The 23,348-nt window shown below is 33.9% G+C and overlaps 1 protein-coding gene across 6 annotated transcripts; it reads right to left on the reverse strand.

The window, feature by feature from the left end:
- Positions 1-17,145: 17,145 nt before the first annotated feature.
- LOC108463020 (probable CCR4-associated factor 1 homolog 7) lies at positions 17,146-23,268 on the reverse strand. 6 transcript variants are annotated; one of them, XR_001867976.2, is made up of 5 exons: positions 22,834-23,268; positions 21,785-22,204; positions 21,599-21,716; positions 19,721-19,802; positions 17,146-17,960 (listed from the first exon to the last, which is right to left on the reverse strand). XR_001867976.2 is itself a non-coding variant. In XM_053024765.1 (5 exons), exons 3-5 carry the CDS (start codon positions 21,804-21,806, stop codon positions 17,398-17,400), a joined length of 423 nt encoding a protein of 140 aa, XP_052880725.1. In that variant the 5' UTR covers positions 21,807-22,204; positions 22,834-23,021; positions 23,101-23,265; the 3' UTR covers positions 17,146-17,397. The 6 variants fall into 6 exon arrangements, 3 of the variants coding, with proteins under 3 accessions (XP_052880725.1, XP_052880726.1, XP_052880724.1); XR_001867975.2 differs by having other exon boundaries at positions 19,721-19,787; positions 22,834-23,267; XM_053024765.1 differs by lacking the exon at positions 19,721-19,802 and having other exon boundaries at positions 17,146-17,680; positions 22,834-23,021; positions 23,101-23,265.
- Positions 23,269-23,348: the final 80 nt, after the last annotated feature.

Genomic DNA, 23,348 nt, shown 5'->3' on the forward strand with positions numbered 1-23,348 from the left:
GGCACTAAATGTGCTATTCGAAATAGCTTCAACTATAAATAGCACTAAGTGTGCGAATTGGAATAGCTTCGGCTATACGAGGCACTAAGTGTACTATACCAAGATAGCTTCGGTTTATTGAGATGGCACTAAGTGTGCGAGATTGTTACGGCTTCGCCTAATCACTGATGCACTAAGTGTGCGAATTCTTAGAGAATTGAAAGGTTTTCGAACAATTTAATGTATTGAACAAAAAGGTGAGAATGAAATGAATAAACACGGGAAAAGATCAGGTATGTACGATACTAAATGGTAGATGATACTATGTCTATGAAGTTTGATGAACTTGTTAAATGTGATGGAATATAATTGAAGGATGAATATGAACTACTAAGTGTTTATTAGTTAGAGTTTTGAATCGTATAAACTGTTGATTATATTCAGTACGAACTTACTAAGCTTTAAAGCTTACTGTGTGAAATTTTCTCCGTTTTACAGTGTTATAAAGCTAGCTCGGATCCGGGGATCGTCAGTGACTCAATCACACTATCAGACATTTATTTTGGTACCATTTTGAGAGTTGTATTATGGTATATGGCATCTATAGGCTAGAGTTATTTTGTTAGGTTTAGTGATGTGAATATCTAGCCATGTGATATGGTTTGGTTTTGGTTGTGTATAAGAATGAAGTAAGGTTATAATCTATGTGATGAAATATTGTTTATATGCTATATTTTGATGTGTATAAAAGGGTCTTGTGAGAAATGGTTGATTTGGTAAGTTAGAAATGTTAATTTGCTATAGAAATGGTATAATGGTGCTATGAGAATGAATGAAGTGTATTGAGATGATGGAACATATGTTTTGGTTGTGAATTGATTAAAAATTTGGTATAAAATTAGTTTGGTTTTAGTGCTTGTAGGGAGGACCGAAATGGGTGGTATATTGGCCTTGTAGATGGCCTATTTTTTCTCGTATAAGTAAGGACATGGGTGTGTGTCTCGTATTGTTCGAGGGCCATTTTGAAATGAACCTGAGTAGACCACACGGTCGCACACACACGGGCGTGTGCTAGGCCGTGTGGCCAAGTCAGTTTCGAGCACAAGCTAGACACACAAGCGTGTGACTGGCCGTGTGACCAAGTTAGTAACCTCCCTAATTTTCACACAGCCAGGCACACAGGCGTGTCTCATGGTCGTGTGGACAAGTTAATATGTATGCCCTGTTTTGACACAGCCTAGACACACGGGCGTGCTAATGTCGTGTGAGGCACACGGCCTGTTCACACAGGCGTGTGACCTTTATAACTTACAAAAATGTTTAAGTTTTGAAAAATTTTGTATGTGTTCGGTTTAGTCCCGACCCATTTCTAAAGCATGTTTAAGGCCTCAATGACCTAGGAAAGGGACGTTATGTTGATGTTTGATTATGATATGATGACGTATGACTTTTTTATTATGAAATGAATTCAAAATATTTTAATTGTCCGGTAATGTCTCTTAACCCTAGTCCGGCGACGGATACGGGTTAAGGGTGTTATATTTTATTGGTATCAGAGCTATGATTTAGACAATTCTAGGACTAACGTAGCGCATGAGAGTCTAGCTATACATGCCATATATATGAATTGAAATAGTGTAATGATTCCTGACAGTTAAAATGTGTTTTTTATATCGCAAATGGATCCCGAACGAGCGATAGCTGATGATGTTGAAAGCAATGCACCTGCTCCCGCTCAAGGAGCAATGCCGGTTGAATCTAGGCTGCTATCTAGTAGTCAGAGAGGAGAGGCTAAGCAAGCTTTCTACCAGATAATGAGCGAGTGGTTTACGGAATTCGTTCAAATGAATCCGGCTGCTCAACAACCTCCACCCCCACCTGTTCCTCAACAAGTTCCGATTGTGCCACAAGTAATAAATTTGATTCGATTGAATAAGCCACCTGTTGATAAGATTCGTAAACATAGGGCTGAAGAGTTTGGGGTACAGCTAATGATGATGCTGAGAGAGTTGAGTTTTGGCTTGAGAATACTATTCGAGTTTTCGATGAATTGTCCTATACTCTAGATGAATGTATCAAATGCATAGTATCCTTACTTAGAGATAATGCAAATCACTAGTGGAAAACGTTGACATCAGTGGTTCCTAGGGAACTGGTTAACTGATAATTCTTTCAGACTAAGTTCCGAAAAAAGTACATAAGCCAGAAATTCCTCAATCAGAAACATAAAGAGTTTCTAGAATTGATCAATGCCAGATTACCATTACTGAGTATGAAAGAGAATTTGTACGTTTGAGCAAGTATGCTCGGGAATATGTGTCTATTGAAGAGCTCATGTGTAAAATATTTGTTGATGGATTGAACGAAGATATAAAGCTGTTAGTCGGGATACTTGAATTGAAAGAATTTTTAGTATTGGTTGAAAGGGCTTGTAAAGCCGAGGATCTCAGCAAAGAAAAGAGAAAAGTTGATTCAGAAATGAGAGATTCGAGAAAGAGATCAATGAATAAATCTTATCATTCCTCATCAAAGAAATCTAGAGACTATTTTAATCGATCGACAGCTTCAACGGTATATCAGAATAGAGATCGGGGAAAGCAATATACCAACCCTAAAACTCAAACCACATCAGTATCAAGTGTTGGTAACATAAAAGATGTTAAGCCTGAGTGTCAACAATGTGGAAGACGGCATTTTGGATATTGTTAGGGGAAAAGTAATAATAGAGCTTGTTACAGTTGTGGTTCACGAGATCATTTTATAAAAGATTGCCCAAAGTTAGCTGAAAAAGATAATGCTCAAAATACGAGGCCAATTAACACTGCAGTTAGAGGTAGACCATCTAGAAACACGGGAAATATGAGTGGTGGTAGAGGTGCGACACGAGACACTGCTATGAGATCTGATGCTAGAGCACGTGCACGATCCTACGCTATTCGCACTCGCGAAGAAGCGTCATCTCCAAATGTTATTACTGATACTTTTACTCTCTATGATACTAAAGTTATTGCATTGATAGATCCAGGGTCTACTCATTCGTATGTATGTGTAAATTTAGTATCCAGTAAGACTTTGCCAGTAGAGTCTACTGAATTTGTGATTAGAGTATCAAACCCCTTGGGCAAGTATGTGCTGGTTGATAAAATGTGCAAGAATTTTCCATTGATGATTCAGGATAATTGCTTTCCGGTCAATTTGATGTTGTTACCATTTGACGAGTTTGATATAATCCTGGGTATGGATTAGCTAACGTTGCATGATGCTGTTGTGAATTGCAAACGAAAGATGATTAATTTGATATGTTAGAGTAATGAGATTATCCGGGTTGAATCAGATGATTTGAATGGATTGTCAGCAGTGATTTCAATGATGTTAGCTCAGGAATATGTGAGAAAGGGTTGCAAAGCTTATTTAACTTATGTGCTTGACACGAAAGTGATTGAAAAAAAGACTGAATCAGTGCCAGTTGTTTGTGAATATCCAGATATGTTTCCTGATGAGTTACCAGGTTTACCTCCGATCTGAGAAGTTGAGTTTGGTATTGAGTTAATGCTGGGAACTACTCCGATATCGATAGCACCGTATCGAATGGCTCCGATAGAATTAAAAGAATTAAAGTCTAAGTTGCAACAATTGGCCGATAGAGGATTTGCAAGACCGAGTTTCTCACCTTGGGGTGCACCTGTTCTATTTGTGAAAAAGAAAAACGGCACGATGAGAATGTGCATTGATTATTATCAGTTGAACAAAGTGACTATCAAGAACAAATATCCTCAGCCTCAAATTGACGATTTGTTTGATCAATTGAAAGGAACTACAGTGTTTTCAAATATAGATTTAAGATCAGGTTACTATCAAGTTGCGAGTAAAAGAAAACTACATTCAGAACGAGGTACGAACACTATGAGTTTCTAGTTATGCCTTTCGGATTAACGAATACACCTACCTAGTTATGCCTTTCGGATTAACGAATACACCTACTATTTTTTATGGATTTGATGAACAGAATTTTCAGACCATATTTAAATCGATTTGTTGTCGTATTCATTAATGACATTTTGATTTATTCACGTAATGAAACTGAGCATGCTGAACATTTGAGAATAGTACTACAGAATTTGTGAGATAAGCAGTTATATGCGAAGTTTAGCAAATGTGAATTTTGATTAAGAGAAGTAGGTTTACTGGGACATGTTGTGTCAGCATCTAGTATCCAAGTTGATCCAAATAAGATTTCGGCTATTTTGGATTGGAAGCCTCCAAGAAATGTCTCTAAAGTCTGCAGTTTTCTAGGACTTGCTAGTTATTACCGCCAGTTCATAAAAGGATTTTCTATGATTGCAACTCCGTTAAAAAAATTGCTTCAGAAAGATGTGAAATTTGAATGGTCTGAAAAGTGTCAGAAAAGTTTTGATCAGTTGAAAGCTCTATTAATCGAAGCTCCAGTGTTAGTTCAGATAGAATTTGTAAAGAATTTGTGATCTATAGCGATGCATCTTTGAATGGTTTATGCTGTGTTTTGATGCAGGAAGGCAAAGTCATAGCTTATGCCTCAAGACAGTTAAAGCCTCATGACAAGAACTATCTGACACACGATCTGGAATTGGTAGCTATTTTGTTTGCATTGAAGATTTGGCGTCATTATCTGTTTGGTGAGGAATGTCACGTTTATTCCAATCACAAAAGCTTAAAATATTTGATGACTCAGAAAGATTTGAATCTACGACGGCAAAGATGCTTAGAGTTGTTAAAAGATTACGAACTTGTAATTGATTACCATCCGGGAAAAGCAAATGTTGTTGCTAATACTCTAAGTCGAAAATCATTATTTGCATTGCGTGCAAGGAATACTCAATTAACTTTGTCTAATGATGGTTCAGTTTTAACTGAGTTGAAAGCAAGACCGTTATTTATTCAGCAGGTTTACAAAGCTCAGAAGGTTGATAATGAATTGTTAGCAAAACGGGCTCAGTGTGATTTGAATACTGATTCAGAATTCCAAGTTGATGCAGAAGGTTGTTTGAGATTCAGAGGCCGAATATGTGTTCCAAGAAATTCAGAGTTGATTCAAATGACTTTAAATGAAGCTCATAGCAGTCGATTGGTTATCTGTTCATCCTGGTAGTACTAAAATGTATAATGATCTGAAACAGCTTTATTAACGGCATGGTATGAAACGAGATATCTCGGACTTTGTTTTGAAATGTTTGATCTGTCAGCAAGTTAATGCTGAACATCAGGTGCCATTCAGTTTGTTACAATTGATTATGATTCCTGAGTGGAAATGGGATAAAGTAACGATGGATTTTGTTTCGAGTTTGCCCCTATCTCCGAGAAAAAAAAATGTGATTTGGGTTATAGTTTATCAATTGACAAAATCAGCTCATTTTATTCCGGTACGATCTGAGTACTCACTTAATAAATTAGCTGAGTTATACATTTCTGATATTGTAAGATTGCACGAGGTACCTTTGTCTATAGTGTCAAATAGAGATCCAAGATTCACTTCGCGGTTTTGGAAGAAACTGCAAGGGGCTTTAGGTACGAAATTACATTTCAGTACTACTTTTCACCTGCAGACGGATGGTCAATCCGAGTGGATTATTCTGATACTTGAGGATATGTTGAGATGTTTCATTCTTGAGTTCAAAGATATGTGGGAAAGGTATTTTCCATTGATTGAATTTGCATATAGTAATAGCTTTCAATCGAGTATTAAAATGGCACCGTACTAAGCTTTATATGGTTGGAAGTGTCAAACACCGTTGTACTGGACAAAGCTTAGTGTGAATAAGATCCACAGGGTTGATTTGATTAGAGAAATAGAAGAAAAAGTGAAAGTAATACGTGATAGTCTAAAAGCAGCTTCGGATCGTCAGAAATCATATGTAAATTTAAAAAGAAAAGATATTGAATTTAAAATCGGCGACAAAGTGTTTTTGAAAGTATCTCCGTGGAAGAAAATACTTCGATTCGGTCGTAAAGACAAGTTGAGTCCGAGGTTCATCGGGCCATATGAAATCAAAGAGCGTGTCAGGCCAGTTGCGTATAGATTGCTATTGCCACCTCAACTAGAAAAGATCCACAACGTATTTCATGTATTGATGCTACGAAAATGCAGATCAAATCCTTCGCATGTCATTTCCCCGACTGAGGTTGAAGTTCAGCCTGATATGTCTTATGAAAAAGAACTGATTCGTATTTTAGCTCGCAAGGTTAAAGAACTACGAAACAAGAAAATTCCATTAGAAAAAGTAATGTGGCATCGTCCCGGTGTTGAAAAGGCTACGTGGGAGCCCAAATATACTAAGAGACAGCAATATCCAAATCTGTTCAACGGTAAGATTTTCTGGGACTAAAAGCCCTAAAGGGGGAAAGTCGTAACAGCTCGGTTTAGACCCTAGTTGAAATAGTGGTTTTGGGACCACAAAACTGAGTCAAAAAATATTTTACCGTGCTCATTATACGTGAATTGATATCTGTGAAAATGTCGTATAAAAATTTGATCATTTGTGTGTTTAATTTAATAAAAGGACCTAATCGCAAAAACTGTAAAAGATGTGTTCTAATAGCTAAAGTGTCAAATTGCTATGTCTTTATATATTTAGGTCCTTATGATGCAATTATACCATTGAATTAATGTATGGACATTAATCGATATGAGATAGTGGAATTATAATGAAAATAATAAGGCTAAATTAGTAAATGGCTTATTAATGTTTATTAATTAAAACAAAACATCAAACTAAGCCATTATCATCCATGTTTGTCGAAAATACAAAGATAAGAGAAAGAAAATTCAAGCTTAGGGTTCGACACTCATTTTGTTTGATTGAGGTATGAGTTTTGCTCAGTTTTTGATAATTTCTATGTTTTTGTGATTGTTGCTTAGTAATCTATCAAGACCATGTCTCAATTCCTGAATTTGATGATGCTTTTGAGTTGAGCCATTGATGAAATTATGAGTTTTGTGATGTTAATGGATGAAAAATGAAAGATATGTGTTGGGTTAACATGTTTTGTCTTTGAATTTTTGATGAATTTGTGTTTATTGGGCTAAATTGTAAAAATGAGTTTTTGAGGGACTAAAATGTGAAATAAATGAAATATGTGGGCTTATATGAACTCGATGAAAATTCGGCCTAACATGTATAAAAAGGAATTTTGTGATTTTATGAATTAGGGACTAAAGTGTTAAAATATGGAAATGTAAGGGTTAATTTGTAAAATGCCCTAAATATGTATATATGGATTGAATTGAATGATTTGTTGAATAAAAGGGTTAATTTTGAATACATATAGATCAAGAAAAGAGGAATTTGGATTTAGACCAAGGGAAATCGAAGGTTATCGAGTAAACAATCCGAATCGTCAATTCCGAGTACGAGGTAAGTTCGTACGTGATAAATGATGTTATAGTTATGTTTTAATGCTTTGATAGTGCATAAATTGTATATATTTAACTATGGCTTAAGCACGATGATAAATTGACTATGTTCGGCACTAAGTGTGCGATTCGAAATAGCTTCAACTATAAATAGCACTAAGTGTGCGAATTGGAATAGCTCCGGCTATATGAGGCTCCGGCTATATGAGGCACTAAGTGTACTATACCAAGATAGCTTTGGTTTATTAAGATGGCACTAAGTGTGCGAGATTGTTACGGCTTCGGCTAATCACTGATGCACTAAGTGTGCGAATTCTTAGAGAATTGAAAGGTTTCCGAACGATTTAATGTATTGAACAAAGAGATGAGAATGAAATTAATAAACAAGGGAAAAGATTAGCTATGTACGATACCTAAATGGTAGATGATACTATGTCTATGAAGTTTGATGAACTTGTATGAACTTGTTAAATGTGATGGAATAGAATCAAAGGATGAATATGAACTACTAAGTGTTTATTAGTTAGAGTTTTGTATCGTATAAACTGTTGATTATATTCAGTACGAACTTATTCATTACGAACTTACTAAGCTTTAAAGCTTACTGTGTGAAATTTTCTCTGTTTTACAGTGTTATAAATCTAGCTCGGATCCGGGGATTGTCAACAACTCAATCACACTATCAGACATCTATTTTGGTACCATTTTGAGAGTTGTATATATGGTATATGGCATGTATAGGCTAGAGTTATTTTGTTAGGTTTTGTGATGTGAATATCTAGCCATGTGATATGGTTTGTTTTGGTTGTGTATAAGAATGAAGTATGGTTATAATCTATGTGATGAAATATTGTTTATATGCTATATATTGATGAGTATAAAAGGGTCTTGTGAGAAATGGTTGATTTGGTAATTTAGAAATGTGAATTTGCTATGGAAATGGTATAATGGTGCTATGAGAATGAATGAAGTGTATTGAGATGATGGAATATATGTTTTGGTTGTGAATTGATTGAAAATTTGGTATAAAATTAGTTTGGTTTTGGTGCTTGTAGGGAGGACCCAAAATGGGTGGTATATTGGCCTTATAGATGGCCTATTTTTGCTCATACGGGTAGAGACACGAGCATGTGTCTCAGCTGTGTCGTTCGAGTGCCATTTCGAAATGAGCTTGAGTAGACCACACGGTCAGTCACACACGGGCGTGTGCTAGGCCGTATGGCCAAGACAATTCCGAGCACAGGCGTGTTACTGGCCGTGTGATCAAGTCAATAGCCTCCCTAATTTTCACACGGCCTGGCACACGGGCGTGTCTTGTGGCCGTATAGACAAGTTAGTATGTATGCCCTGTTTTGACACGGCCTAGACACACGGGCGTGTCTAATGTCGTGTGAGGCACACTGCCTGTTCACACGGACGTGTGACCTTTATAACTTAGAAAAATGTTTAAGTTTTGGAAAAATTTGTATGTGTTTGGTTTAGTCCCGACCCCTTCTAAAGCATGTTTAAGGTCTCGATGACCTAGGAAAGGATGTTATGTTGATGTTTGATTATGATATGGTGATGTATGACTTGTTGATTGTGAAATGAATTCGAATTGTTCCAATTGTCCGATAATGCCTCTTAACCCTAGTCCGGCAAAGGAGATGGGTTAGGGGTGTTACACTTTCCAACCAAACATAGTAATCAATTTAAATTTAAATAATGAAATTCCCGTAAATCGTAACTTTTTTCTGAAAAGTAGCAATTTGTACATTATTTCAGTATATTCAGTGAGTAATGCTCATTTGAGCAACTTTCAGTAAGTATGGCCCTATAGAGCATACTTTTCAATGAATTCAGTAGGTATGGCTCGAAAGCGAATATATTTCAGTAGATTCAATAGGTATGGCTTGATAGCGCATACATTTTAGTAGATCCAATAAATATTGATCATTTGAACACTAATCAGTATATCAGTGGCTAACGCTCATTTGAGCTTCATTCAGTATGCCGATGGATATCACTCGTTGAACTTTGTTCAGTATATAATATAACATTCAATAATAGTATATTAACAAAGAATATAAGGATTATTAGAGGCATAAATAAATGCACAAACTTATAAGATTGATTTGCAGTAACGGCTCATAGTATCTCAATCAGTGATTGATGTCATTTCAATTCATTATTTCCATTTCCAATTATACACATCAATATAATTCAATACTATGCAATTAAGTTCATGTAATACATATGTAAATGTGCTAAAATTAAACCAAATGAAATTACCTGACTAAATTGCAGAAATGACAGTATAAGGACTATTTGGTAATTTTCTCTTTTTCTCGGTTTTTCACTCGTTCTTGATAAAAAATAATAATTTTCTTTCAATTCACTAATTTCAACAGTAAATTTAACTAATTTTATACAATTAAGTCATTTTTGACATTTTTACAAAATTACTCCAACATTTCACTTTTATGCAATTTAGTCCCTAGGTCCAAATCATGCAATTTAACCATTTTCTATTAAATCCAAACTTAGCCGATCTATTAACCACTTCATTACAACCCATACTTGCTGTTATTTATCATCAAGTGTTTGTACTTTTATTATTTTTACATTTTAGCCCTTGAACATTAAAATTAACAAAAACTACTTTACAAAATAGTCCTATTTAGCAACCAAGCTGAATATTCTACCATAAAATTTCACGAAAAACTCAAATTCATCAATGGAAAAATCTATAACATTTGACAGTTTTACAAATTAGTCCTCGGATTAGCTAGATTAAGCTAAAACGAGCTCAAAAATGTAAAATTTACTAAAATCAGGTGAGATTTCACTTACCTATCATGCAATCAAAGCTTGGTCGAAGCTTCCCATGCCCTAGCCATGGTGTTTCGACTTTCTACCCACGAAGAAGAAAGGAAAATGGAATAATATATTTTAATTTCTTTAATTTTTAACTTTTTACTAAATTACCCTATTAATATAACTTGTAAAACTATTAAATCATGTCCATAAATGCCCATAATATAAGTATATGGTACAATTTTGGTTTAATTATACAATTGGTCCTTCAATATTTTAAAATTTAACTAAACAAGTTTAATTTTCAATTTAATCTTAAACTAATTAGGACTCAATAAGCAATTAGCCCAAAAGTTAGTGGATTATAATTATGTCACCACCGCTTGGACTTTTTAACCATGGCTTCGTTACCAATTTGGTCCCTTTACTATTTTAAATATGTAACAATTAAATTTTACCTCTTTTACAATTTAATATTTTTATTGTAATTAAGCAATAAATCATCAAATTTATCGAACCAAACTTCAATTCACATAATAATACAACTTTGTAAATATTTAATAAAATATTTATGGCCTTAAATTACGGGAATGAGGTCCTAATACCTCATTTTCAATAATCACTTGACTTTTGAACCAAACCACTTATACAAACTTTTAATTCAAACGGTTAAAATTCCACAAATCAAAATTCAATATAAATTTATTATTGACTCATATAATTTAAATATTAATTATACGAACTTACTTGTCATATTTGTGGTCTCGAAACCACAATTTTTGACACCACTGAAAAATGGGTTGTAACACCCCTAGCCTGTATCCATCGCTGAAACAGGGTTACAGAGCATTACCAGACAAACGGAATAGTAAAACCATTCAAATCATATTTTATTACAAACATAATTAAATTTCACTCTAATACATTCATAATGTCCCTTAATCGAGCCCTCGATGCCTAAAAAATACTATAGAAACAGTTTAGGACTAAATTGTAAACATTTGGAAATTTTAGGAAAAAGCTAAAAAATTTGGACTACAGGGGCCACATGACCCGTGTGACTCACCAGGTTGAAACACACGCCCATATCTCAGGCCATATGGGCATTCAAAATAAGGACACACGGCCGTGTCCCAGCCCGTGTCCATGCCCTTGTAACTCACTGACTTGGGTCACACGAACAAGCCACACGTCCGTGTGCCAGGCCGTGTACCCCTTGAAATGACCTCACACGCCCCTGTGCCAAGCTTTGTGCTAGGCCGTGTAACTGCCTGACTTGCAAGCCTTGAACCTACGGGGGACACACAGCTAAGACACATGCCCATGTCTCAGGCCATGTAGCCTCAAAATGAACCTTAAAACACAAGTTTTCCATTTCAAGTTTGCTTAGACCTTAATTGTAATACCCTGAAAATTTTTACAGTAAGATATTATCCTTGATATAGTAAAAGAAGGAAATAAAGTGAAAAAAAAGGGAAATTTTGAGTTATGTCAATATTGAGAAGTATATTATGATATATTAATTCAAGAAAGGACTAAATTGTAAAAGTGAGAAAAGTTTTGTTGCACAAGAGTAAATATTCATAATTTGAGGGGTTAAAGTGTAAATATGAAAAGTTGAAGGACCAATAGTGTAAATAATTTAAGAGTGGAATGATCTAGAAACTAAGGAAAATGGATGAATTAGGACCAAATTGAATAGATGAAGAACTATGAGGGACTAAATTACAATTTTACCAAATTAAATGATGACTCAAGGATGGAATTTTAAAAGAAAATGAAGGGCAAAATGGTCAATTGGAGAGAGAGAAATCTAGAAAGTAATAATGATGCTAGAGATATTTTGATATTTTATAATTATTTAATTAGATAAATATTATTTTATTAATACTTTAATAAGATATTTTATTATTATTTTATTAGTATATAAAGAAAGAAAGATGAGAAATTCTCATCCATATTTTCCCATGCACTAACGCGAGAGAAAGAGAGGAAGAAAGAAAGTTTTGCTTTCTTTACAATTTGGTCCTTTACCAAAAATTCACCATTTTCACCCAAAAATCAAATGAATTTCCATAGCTACCAAGAGACAAAAATGTTAAGGAGAGCATGGGGGTTAGAATATCAAGTTGGATTCAAGAAATAGAAGCTGGAGGAGAGAGAAAATCAAGTTAAAGATTAGTATCAATAGAACAAGGTAAGTATATCAAGATTTCAATATGTTTTAAGTTTGTTATTATTGACAAAGCATGGAAATAATGTTATAGTAGAGTTTTCTTACATAAGGTCCTATGTTTTTGATATGTTAGTGAAGAGAAAATAAGAGAAAGTGATGAGAAATGGTGTAGAAAAAGAAAATAAGGGTGTTATAACATGGTAATTAATAGCTTGCACAAAAACAGTTTGGACAGTAGCAGTAGACTAACTTTGAAAAATCACCATAAATTGTAGAAATCAAATTAGAAGATGAAAAAAATATTGAATTAAATCTTATTTAGTATAGTTTCTCATAGAAGAAATAGTGTAAGCAATGGATTTTTAAATTTTTAGATATAATGAATTTTGTGAGACAAGGTCAGAATGAATTCGGGTTCCCCTGTTTTGACTTTGAAAAATCATAAAAAATTGAAAAAAAATAACTAGGGGCTTAAATTTATATTTATAAAATCCTGAATGAGTCTATTTGTAAGAGAAACAAACAAGAACATCATTTGAATCCTGTATGAGGAGATAATTAATTTTTGGTGAAGAGGGGCCAGAACTATCAGACAGCAGAACAGGGGTAACTTTAAAGAATAAAATGTACTTATTGGCTAAACCAAAAATTATTAAATTTTTATGGTAAGAATATATATGAGTCTAGATTCAGGTAAAATTATCGGATATTAATTTTGAGTTCTATAGATCCAGATATAAATAACTTAGTGACTATGATGTAGATAGACGACTTGAATATTCATAAAAGTAAATAATAAAATTATGGATAATGTTACTTACAAGTGTGTTATCTACATTAAGGATGTGGAATGGAGAGGAGGAGGAAAATATGTATGAATATTCATCTAGCATGGCTAATTTGCATATTTTAGGCTCGGGGACTAAATTGAATAAAAGTAAAACTTTATGGGCAATTTTGTAAACATGTCGAAATGACCAAATTGCATGAAATTGATTATTTTATTATTTAAATTACAAAATTGAATGAAATTATTAATTTAGTTCAAGATCTGGGAAAACATGTTTTAGGGATTAAATTGAAAAGTGTTGAAATTATGAAAATTCGATATTTTATAGAATTCATGGATTTTTATCAATATATATGAGAATAATAGCTGGAAATAAGGATTAAATTGCAAGAATTTTATTTTCCGACCCTAAGGATGAAATCGTCATTAATTAAAGTTTAGGGCAAAATGGTAATTTTGCCTAGAGCATTAATTAAATGCATTAGAATATGAAATGAATGAAAATGATGATCAAATTTATTTATAAAGATCCGGACGACTCAAATATGAGACTTGATCGTGGAAAAAAAAGATATCGATTAATGAAATTATAAACACAAACAAGCAATGAGGTAAGTTCGTAACTTGAATTATATTCTTAAATGCTTGAGATTGTATGTTATTTATGTGAATATGATTTGAATGTTCATTGTATGAAAATTTATGAAACATTGATAAATTTGACAAAAGGAGAAGAAATCCGGTTGAATGAAAGGAAAATTCGATGGATCTACGAAAAGGAATTGACGGTAAAAAGAATCTAGCCTGGACGGGTGATCCTATCTGATATAGCCCTCCGAAGAATATGTGTAAAACGGATTTAGCCGGACGGGTAATCCGAATTAGAGTCTGAATTTAGCTTGGATGGTAATTGGATCCAAGCTCATTAGAGTAATTGTCGCTGCGGATTTAGCTTTGACCGTAATCCCGACAATACTCTATGAGTTTATATTCTGAGGATTTAGCTTTGACCGGTAATCCCACCGTAAGGATGAGGTTCACGGGAGCATGTTCTCTGATATGAAATGTGTAAGACCATGGTTGAAAGATACCATGGCAACCTGTGTGTAAGACCATGGTTGGAAGATACCATGGCAACCTGATATGAAATGTGTAAGACCATGGTTGAAAGATACCATGGCAACCTGTGTGTAAGACCATGGTTGAAAGATACCATGACAACTTGATATGAAATGTGTAAGACCATGGTTGAAAGATACCATGGCAACCTGTGTGTAAAACCATGGTTGAAAGATACCACGGCAACCTGATATGAGATGTGTAAGACCATGGTTGAAAGATACCATGGCAACGTGACATGAAAAGAATAAGACCATGGTTGAAAGATACCATGGCAACATGACAGAAAATGAGTAAGACCATAGTTGAAAGACACTATGGCATCACGTCAAAGATAAATAATACCGTGGATGGGAGACGCTATAACATCTGTTGAACAATTGATATTCAGGTAAAATGTATCAGATGACGAATGGTTATATGAAATGGTTGTGTGAAATGTTTACAAGAACTGGTCATATGAAAATATATGTACAAAAGCGTTGTATGAAATAATTATGAAAATGGATAAACGAAATAAGTATAAGTACATGGAATATAATTTATGTTAAGTTTGATATAAGCTATTACCGAATAAATATACATAAAATATATGGAAATGATGAAGCATAAAATATTGATATAATGAAATGAATGATATATGCTTGTGAAGAAAGCGGTAAGAGCATGATATGTTTCATGACATGTACATATATGATTATCTTTGATATGTTGATACAAGGAAATTATGTAATTGAGACTATTATTAAACTCAAGTGCGACATGTCGAGAAAATAGATATATCAATGTTGAATTTATATGAGATATGTGCAAGTATACTAACAATGTTGTTGTTTGATGCTTATACAAGTGTCAAACTGTTGATTGAATGGTAATATATTTATTTTATATGATGCATTGAATCGGTAAGTATTTTAATTTTTTTAAGTGATCTGCAAATGGTAGTAATGCTCCGAAACCCTGTTCTGGCAGCGGATACGGGTTAGGGGTGTTACATTAATAAACTCAATTACCAACCAAAACATCAATTAAAAATGACATTAATCAGGTCAAAAACATAATAAAACCAACTTAACATGTGCTTAACCAATGTAACCTCATTGGTACCGCAAGTATATACAATTTCACAACAAAGTAAACATCAATTCATTCAAGCAATACCTAATCAATATACCTAACAAATTTTCTACAATCACAACATTTCAAATACATATATACCACACATACTAGCATAACAACTATACTTCATTCACATGCAATGTGCTAGTTAGTTATTTGCGCAAAATATCATTCATAATATTTACATGAACCAAACATTGACCAAAACCGCACAAGAGCCTATACATGCCATATAATCAGAATTAAACATTCAAAAACTACCGAGATAAGTTGGATAGTCTGACTTGAATACCGATCCGGTCGTCTAACCTTCTGAAAATCTACAATGATATTAAACAACACAAGTAAGCTTAATGAAGCTTAGTAAATTAGATAAATTAAATGATAAATCTTACCGAACTAACTATAATAATTCAAACAATAATAACCATCCAAAAGAACTACCTGTCATTCAAAAATTTAATCGATAAATTCATCCATATTCAAATTATTATGAAATAAACAACATATCTTTCAAATTCATTAAACGGATTACCTTATTGAGATTTTTCATTTGAAGAGCGACTTAAGGGTAAAAGTACATCGTCAACAGAAGCTCATAAGAGCTGGTCCTCCCGAACACGCCAATGAGAGCTTAACAGAAGCTTGTGAAAGCTGAACGGAAGCTCATAAGAGCTGATCTACCCAAACCACGCCAAACAGAAAGTAAAATGTAAGAGTTCGTAATAAATGCTGAACCCCGGTTTACTTGGGTAATATGCCAATATCTCCCTCTAATACCATCTCCACTCCAAAACTCCGTTATAAACCAAACACAAATGTACTCAAATCCCGCATTCAATCCAAACTGAGTATTAGGCTCCGTTTGTTTGCCAGTAAAATATTTTTCGAAAAATAATTTCTAGAAAATAATTTACTTTTCTGGTATTTGGATGAATCTGTGTAAAATATTTTCTGTTGTTTGACAGATTTCCTGAAAATATTTCATAAAAGTTGTTTTAAATAAAACAAATATATTTTTAAGAATTTATTATCTTTTCATTGTTTAATTGAGTTTTATATATATATATATATATATATTAATAAATTTATATTTTTCTTGCTTGTATTGCATGATGCAACATGCTAATCAGGTAGAAGCCTAGCAAGCTTTTTCCTTTTAAGCATGCAAAAAAGCCTATACTGCAATCAACAAGCATTCACTCAAAAATGGTTAATCCCACATCTAGAAATACCACCCATCGTTTCAATGATTCTAGTTCTCTTAGCCACATCTCAAGAGTTAATCCTTCTTTCATTCCAATAAAGGGCACCAAGCTTGCTCAGACCTCAGAGAACACTAATAAGTCCTTAACAATATACACCATATGTGCCAACATCATAAGGATGCAGTGGTTAAGCCCTTTGTTGGTATCACAAAAAACTAGGATTCAAACCCTGTAATTGTCATCCCCTTCCCCGTTTGTAATATATGAACCGTATCTTAACTCATATATAGGAACACAACCCCATCCATCATCTGCCATCTGTGTAATAAATAGTAATGTTCACTTGTATAAGATACATTTCCTCTGATAGAAAAGCATCATCTGTTCCTATTATGCTCATACTAAAATAATAAGACCAAGAGACCTCAACAACTTCAAGGCACAGAGGCCAATTCTACAACATACAAATAAGTTCCAAGATTATTCAAGAGGATCCCAGTGCAGCTTGCAATTGAAATAAATAGAACTTTGCAAAAATAAACACAAATTGTAGAAATATAATCCAAGTCAATAAGATGCAAATGATTATGATTATTATTGAAAAAGATAGAAACACTAACTGCATAATTTACACTGGACTTCAACTGGAAAAACCAGTTAAGGTTTCAGTTACAATGCAAGAAAAAAGAGAAAAGTCACAGCTAAATCAACAATATCTTCTCTCTTTTTTTTTTTGACAATGTATACAAAGAAAATTCAGGCAAAAACTCTAAGTAGTCATCCATCAACATTTTTTTCCAATAATTTTCTTCTAATTAGTATTCTATCCATTCTGGACACCTAGGCCATACAATACACCTGCATATTTCTTTGTGGAGCCGTTGAAAAAGTTATCTCTCAACTTCCTAAAGGTGCACGAGGTGAGCAAACTATCGGAACCAGCTTGATGGCACACATCGACTCTTTCCACTTCCAACAACTTGGTAAGCTTGTTCAAACCACCATGAAGGTTGTTGCAAAACTTCATCTTGTGCTTGATATCGTATACCATGGGGAAATATATCTTGATCAAATCGAAAAACCCAGCTTGACTATCAGGCAAACTCCTACAAGTCAAAAGCTTAAACAAGTACCCGAAGTCGTATCCACTATGATTCATAGAAGTAAGATTATGGTTTGTCTTTTCCATGAAAGTCTATGATCCGTCAGAAGAGATTTTAGCTTTTGTTCATATGCACTCTTTTGGTTGTTTTTTGGCTTCCACAAGAGAAACCAATCGTGGTTATCCATCAAAAGAGATATTTAATAATCTTAACCATTAATGTGGAGCAGTACTCTTGCAGTTGTCCTATGTATGTGTTCTGTAAGATCTGGAACAAAATCCACCTGGCGATAGAAAGTAACTTAATATCATAATACATAAAATTCAACATATACATATAATTAGATGCAGTTGATAAGATAAGTAAACTAACTTGGAAAACCAATAATGAATTTCACTAATGTATTAAAAAAAAGGAAACTTATTTGATACAATCATCATAGGTATCTAGCTGAAGATGGTAGAGCCTATATTTTCATAATTTACAGATTCCCACAACTAATTATTCAAAGAAACTGGCTTGGTTGATTGGATTTACTATTCACATATTTTTATCATACATTGCACTGAAGAATGATTTCACTGAATTCGATATGTATGAAGTACAAAACAAATGCTTGAATATATTATGATGTGTTCAATATGTTCAAAAAAGTTGAATCAAACTAATATAAGCCAGTAAAATGGGAATTTAAATTTCTTTTATCAAGCTTTGCATTCTTTAGCTCTGTCAGTGGCATTTACTTTTGCATTCTACTTGGATCAGTTATCTGGGTAAGCTTGTACCTGTTTGTATGATAATTCTTCTATTAGGTCTTTACCCTTTAATTATTTCCATTTCACTGTTGGTTGATTGACTATGACCAGCATTTTGACTTTTTGGATAGAACACAATGTATGAATAAAGAGAAATAATTAAACTTTGCACTTTTTGATAACTTATATTCCTCCAAGTCACCAATACTCTATTGTTGACCTCACAAAGTCACTTAGAAGATTTAGTAAAGTGACCCCATTCTTGTCTAGACGTACAAAGTACTTTGCTTTTCTATAGAAGGTATAACTAAAATCTTGATCGCTTACAGCATTGACCATTTATTTAATAAAACTCTATCTTTTTTGAAATACCTCATTACACAAATCAGCAGAGTCTTGTGAAGAAGAGAGAATTAACCTTTTCTTATTGCTAGTATTTTCCAGTTCCAGTTAATGTGGCTTCACAGTGGCCCTATATTATCAATTAATAACTATTCTGGTCTTATTCAGACAAACACCAAAATGTACATCAACATCAATCACTTAAGTTTTGCATTTCCTTAACCCACATGATTGAAAATGAGAAACATACCACGTGTTCAAAGAAATCTTCAACTATAGCTGTATTACTCTTAAGCAGCAAGAGAATCGGCTAACTATGAGCAGTTTCGCCCATCCAATCCAGGGAAGAACAGGAATTTCAGGAAGATGCATATCAATATCATCCTATCAATTATTAGATCAGAAAAGATAACACCGTTTTCCCATATCAATTTTTTTCGTTCTTAACTTCGAGAGAGGAAGATGAACACTAGTGCAGATTTTGACAACGAAAGGCGAAAAAGAGGAAAATCAAAGATGAATGCCGGCATCTAGTGTTAAGAATCGTTGTTGGCTGACGGCAAGCAGAAGATCAAGGTGTCAAGGATAGGGGAAGAGGACAGGGAAGGGAAAGGGAAGATAGATGTTGGCTTCTTTTCCTGAAAAGGTCTTACCAAAATAAAAAAGGGTAAGACATTTTCCTAAATGAAGGGCTTCTTTTCCCGTGTTTTGTAATACATTTTACCTTAGGAAATTATTTTCAGCCAAACAAACACTGGAAAAGGCTGAAAAGCTTTTCTGGAAAAGGCTGAAAAGTTTTTCCGAAAAAAGTTTTACTAGCAAACAAACGGAGCCTTAAATTCAGATAATGTAATTCCCAAAAATAATTCAATTCAAACAATATAACATATATATAATACCAATCATTAACTTATACAAATGTTAAATTTTAACCGTACGAACTTACCTGGACTGAATTGTAGTCATTCAGAGGTTCAGGGATTATTCCGCTATTTTTCCTTTTTCACGAGTATCTACGAGATTTTAATCTAAAATATAAAATTATTCATTTATTAGCATATATTTCAATTCCAAACTATTTTACACTTGATACCTTTTATTTTTCAAAATTACACAATTGCATTAAACTTTTACTATTTTTACAATTTAGTTCTTTAACTCGAATTTCATCAAATTAACCAATTTTCTCAAGTGAATATTTTATCCAAATATACTAGGCCCTTAAACAGCACCTAATAAACATCAAATTCACTATCAAATCCTAATATTTTAACATTTTCACAATTTAATCCTAAAATCAAAATTTAACAAAAATAACTTTACAAAATCATCACACAACACAATCAAAGCTCCAAATACATGATATTCATAAAAAAAAAAAATCCAATATTCAACAATGAGAACTTCTAAAATTTTTAATAGAATAAAATATGAAAGTACGGGCTAGCTGGACCTAGTTGCAATGATCTCAAAAATATAAAAATTACAAGAAACCAAATCAAATAGACTCACATGAAAGATTATAAAGTGGCCGAACCTCCAAGTTAAGCTCCCATGGTGTTTCGGCAATGAAAATTAGAAAGATGAAGAAATGAAAATTAGAAAGATGAAGAGAGAATGTCTTTTTCTTCTTTTAATTTTGTTTTAATTTCAACAAATTTACAATTATGACACTATCATTAAATTTTCTTTCATTTTTAACTCTAATTGTCGTGTCTCACTCATTATTTATGGCTAAATTATCACTTAAGCCCTTCCTCATTTATTAATTAAACCATCAAATTACCTAAATGTATTAATTAACAAGTTTTGCATCTTTTTAAATTTGGTCATTTTCTCTTAATTAACTATCTAAACGTTAATATTTCTAAATCAATTTTTAATACAACTATAATGAATCTATAAATATTCTAAAAATAATAGTTACGAGTCGATACGATAGAAATTTCTGGTCTCGAAACCACTGTTCCGTCACCACTAAAAATCAGGTTGTTACATGGGCTATTATAGCAAATTTAGGCCTACTCGGGATTTTAGACAAGGTGACCCATTAAGCCATTATTTGTTCATTATCTGTGCCGAGGGTTTCTCCACTTTGATTAATAAGACAAAGTGTAAGGGACTAATTAGTAGAACGAGAATGGGGAGTGGAGTGGTAACGCATTTGTTTTTTGCCGATGACAGTATTTTGTTTGGTGAGGCTACAGAGAAGGGGGCGAATGCAATGAAATCAGTAGTCACCGAATATGAACAAGTTTCAAGATAGTTGGTGAATTTTGATAAATCGCTCATTTAGTTTAGTAGTAATGTGGGGGGTAAGGGAAGAGTATTTGAGGTGAGAACGTCAACAATCCTAAAAAATATCTTAGATTGCCAACTATTTGGGTCATAGAAAGAAACATGCTTTTGTTGGCATTAAAGAGAGATTAACAAAGAAACTGGAATGTTGGAGCATGAGACATTTGTCAGTTGGAGGGAAGGAAGTTTTTATAAAATTTGTTTTACAAGCTATTCCAATTTATGCGATGTAACGTTTTATGTTACCCGCTTTTTTTTTTTTTTTTGAGTTAGAGAATATTTTAAGCCGATTTTGGTGGCGTAATGCATCTACAAACAAGGGCATACATTAGTGTAGTTGGACTGCTATGTGTACATCTAAATCGCAAGGGGGTTTGGGGTTTAAGGACTTATCCAAGTTTAATATGGCCTTGTTAGCTAAACAAGGGTGGAATTATTAATGAATCCCAACAGTATGCTTGCATGTGTTATGAGAGCTAAATATTACCCAAGTGGTGATTTTCTGAGTGTAAGGCTGAGTTCTTACCTTTCGTACACTTGGCAGAGTATCTGGAATGCCCGAGTATTGTTGGAACGTAGTACGGGCTGGAAAGTAAGGAATGACACCTCAATAAATATCTGGAATGACGCATGGTTGCTAGGTCCTACGCAATCAGAATATTAACATTAGCTATTCAATAGTTACTGATTTAAGAGACTTAGAAATGTTTACCTGGAAAAAAAAAAGAAGTCATCAAAGTCTTGTTTGATGATGAGCAAGTGAAGAGGATTTTGTCGATTCCTTCGATTAATAGCAACCAACTGGATGAATTGGTATAGTGGGGTGACAATACTTGAGTTTATACAGTAAAAAATTGGCTATAAGTGGCTCATTACAGAGGGTTTAGATTCGATAGAGGGGAATATTACAACGCAATCTACAATATTAAAAACCTTCCATACAAAAATGTGGAATTTAAAACTTCCAAGTAAAATCCGTATTGGTATGTGGAAAATAACTAATGAATTTATGCCTACGCTACATAATTTGAGAAAGAAACGACTAGTGGTGGATGATCTCTGTCCGATGTGCAAAGTTGAGAAGGAATCAGTGGCGCATCTAGTTTGGGATTGTGCATTCACGAGGATGGTCCTGCAAGAGTTGGGAGTGGTATTCTCAATCACAAACAGGGGACAGAGATGGAAGTTCTAGTTAGCTGAAGAATTTATAAATAAAACTATCTCCATATGTATAATCTTAGCTATTTCTTACTAGGCATTATGGTTTAATCAAAATAGGGCATATCATGAGGGGTTAAAGGATACGGTGCAAGAGGTGGTATCATTTATTGATGCCTACAGGTGAGAAATTGATATGCTTGAAGGGTTATTGGTTTCTAAGCCAATACCTAAAAATGTTAAATGGGAACCACCTGATGGGGATGTGGTTAAAATAAATTTTGATGCTTCTTTCCAACAACAAACAAGCAACTCATGTTCAAGAATTATAGCAAGGAATATAGAAGGCATAGTAACGGCGGTGTGTGATTACTCGTGCGAAAATGTATAGTCCTCAGCAATGGCAGAAGCACAAGCATGCTTGCATGTGGTAACACTTGGGGGAAGAGTTGGGGTTCAAGGAGGTTTGTGTGGAAGGTGATTCCTTAACCGTACTCAAAAGGTTAGAAGTTGTAGAAGAGGATAGATTGAGCATCAGTAATGTGTTAAAGGAAGTCAGATGCAAAATCCCTAATTTCATAATGATAAGTTTCTGATTTGTACCTCAGTTGGCCAATGTTCCAGCACATGCTTTGGCAAAGGAAGGTTAGAGTTAGGCCCAACCTATATACTGGATGGAAGAGGCCTCGGAAGTTGTGGAAGAGCTTGTCAATCGGGATTTGGATGATGTTGAAAATGAATGATTTGGGAGTTGAAGACTGTGACCGGAGGTGATGTGGGTTCTTTAAAATCTGATGAGCTTAGTGATTAACATAGGGGTTTGTTTTAATTGTGTTGATGCCATTTTTGTCAAGAGTTGGGAATGATTACCTCTTTGATCTGATGTAAGGAAGGTATAGATGATTTTTGGGAAGACGAACAGGAGCTTTAGGCCCTTTCGTTCTTTCTTTTTTCATCTTTCCTTAGGTTTATGATTTGTTTGTTTGATTTTTTTTATTGTTTTGTCGTTTCATTTATGTTTTTTGAGTTATTTTTTCCTTGTTTATCGAGACACCGTTTAGTTGCCCAATATGTTGAGGACAATTGTAAAAGCTAGGGGCTTGAATCTGATAGGGTTC

Source organism: Gossypium arboreum, chromosome 13, assembly GCF_025698485.1.
Source record: "Gossypium arboreum isolate Shixiya-1 chromosome 13, ASM2569848v2, whole genome shotgun sequence".
Classification (NCBI taxonomy): domain Eukaryota; kingdom Viridiplantae; phylum Streptophyta; class Magnoliopsida; order Malvales; family Malvaceae; genus Gossypium; species Gossypium arboreum.

Bases quoted from the DNA above. Each gene is read 5' to 3' on its own strand.
- LOC108463020 (XM_053024766.1), bottom strand. From the start codon at position 21,806: ATGACTTCTTTTTTTTTTCCAG. The intron at 21,717-21,784 runs GTAAACATTTCT...CTGATTGCGTAG, and splicing joins GACTTCTTTTTTTTTTCCAG to GACCTAGCAACCATGCGTCA. The intron at 17,681-21,598 runs GTAAGAACTCAG...TTTGACTTGTAG, and splicing joins CTCTGCCAAGTGTACGAAAG to GAGTTTGCCTGATAGTCAAG.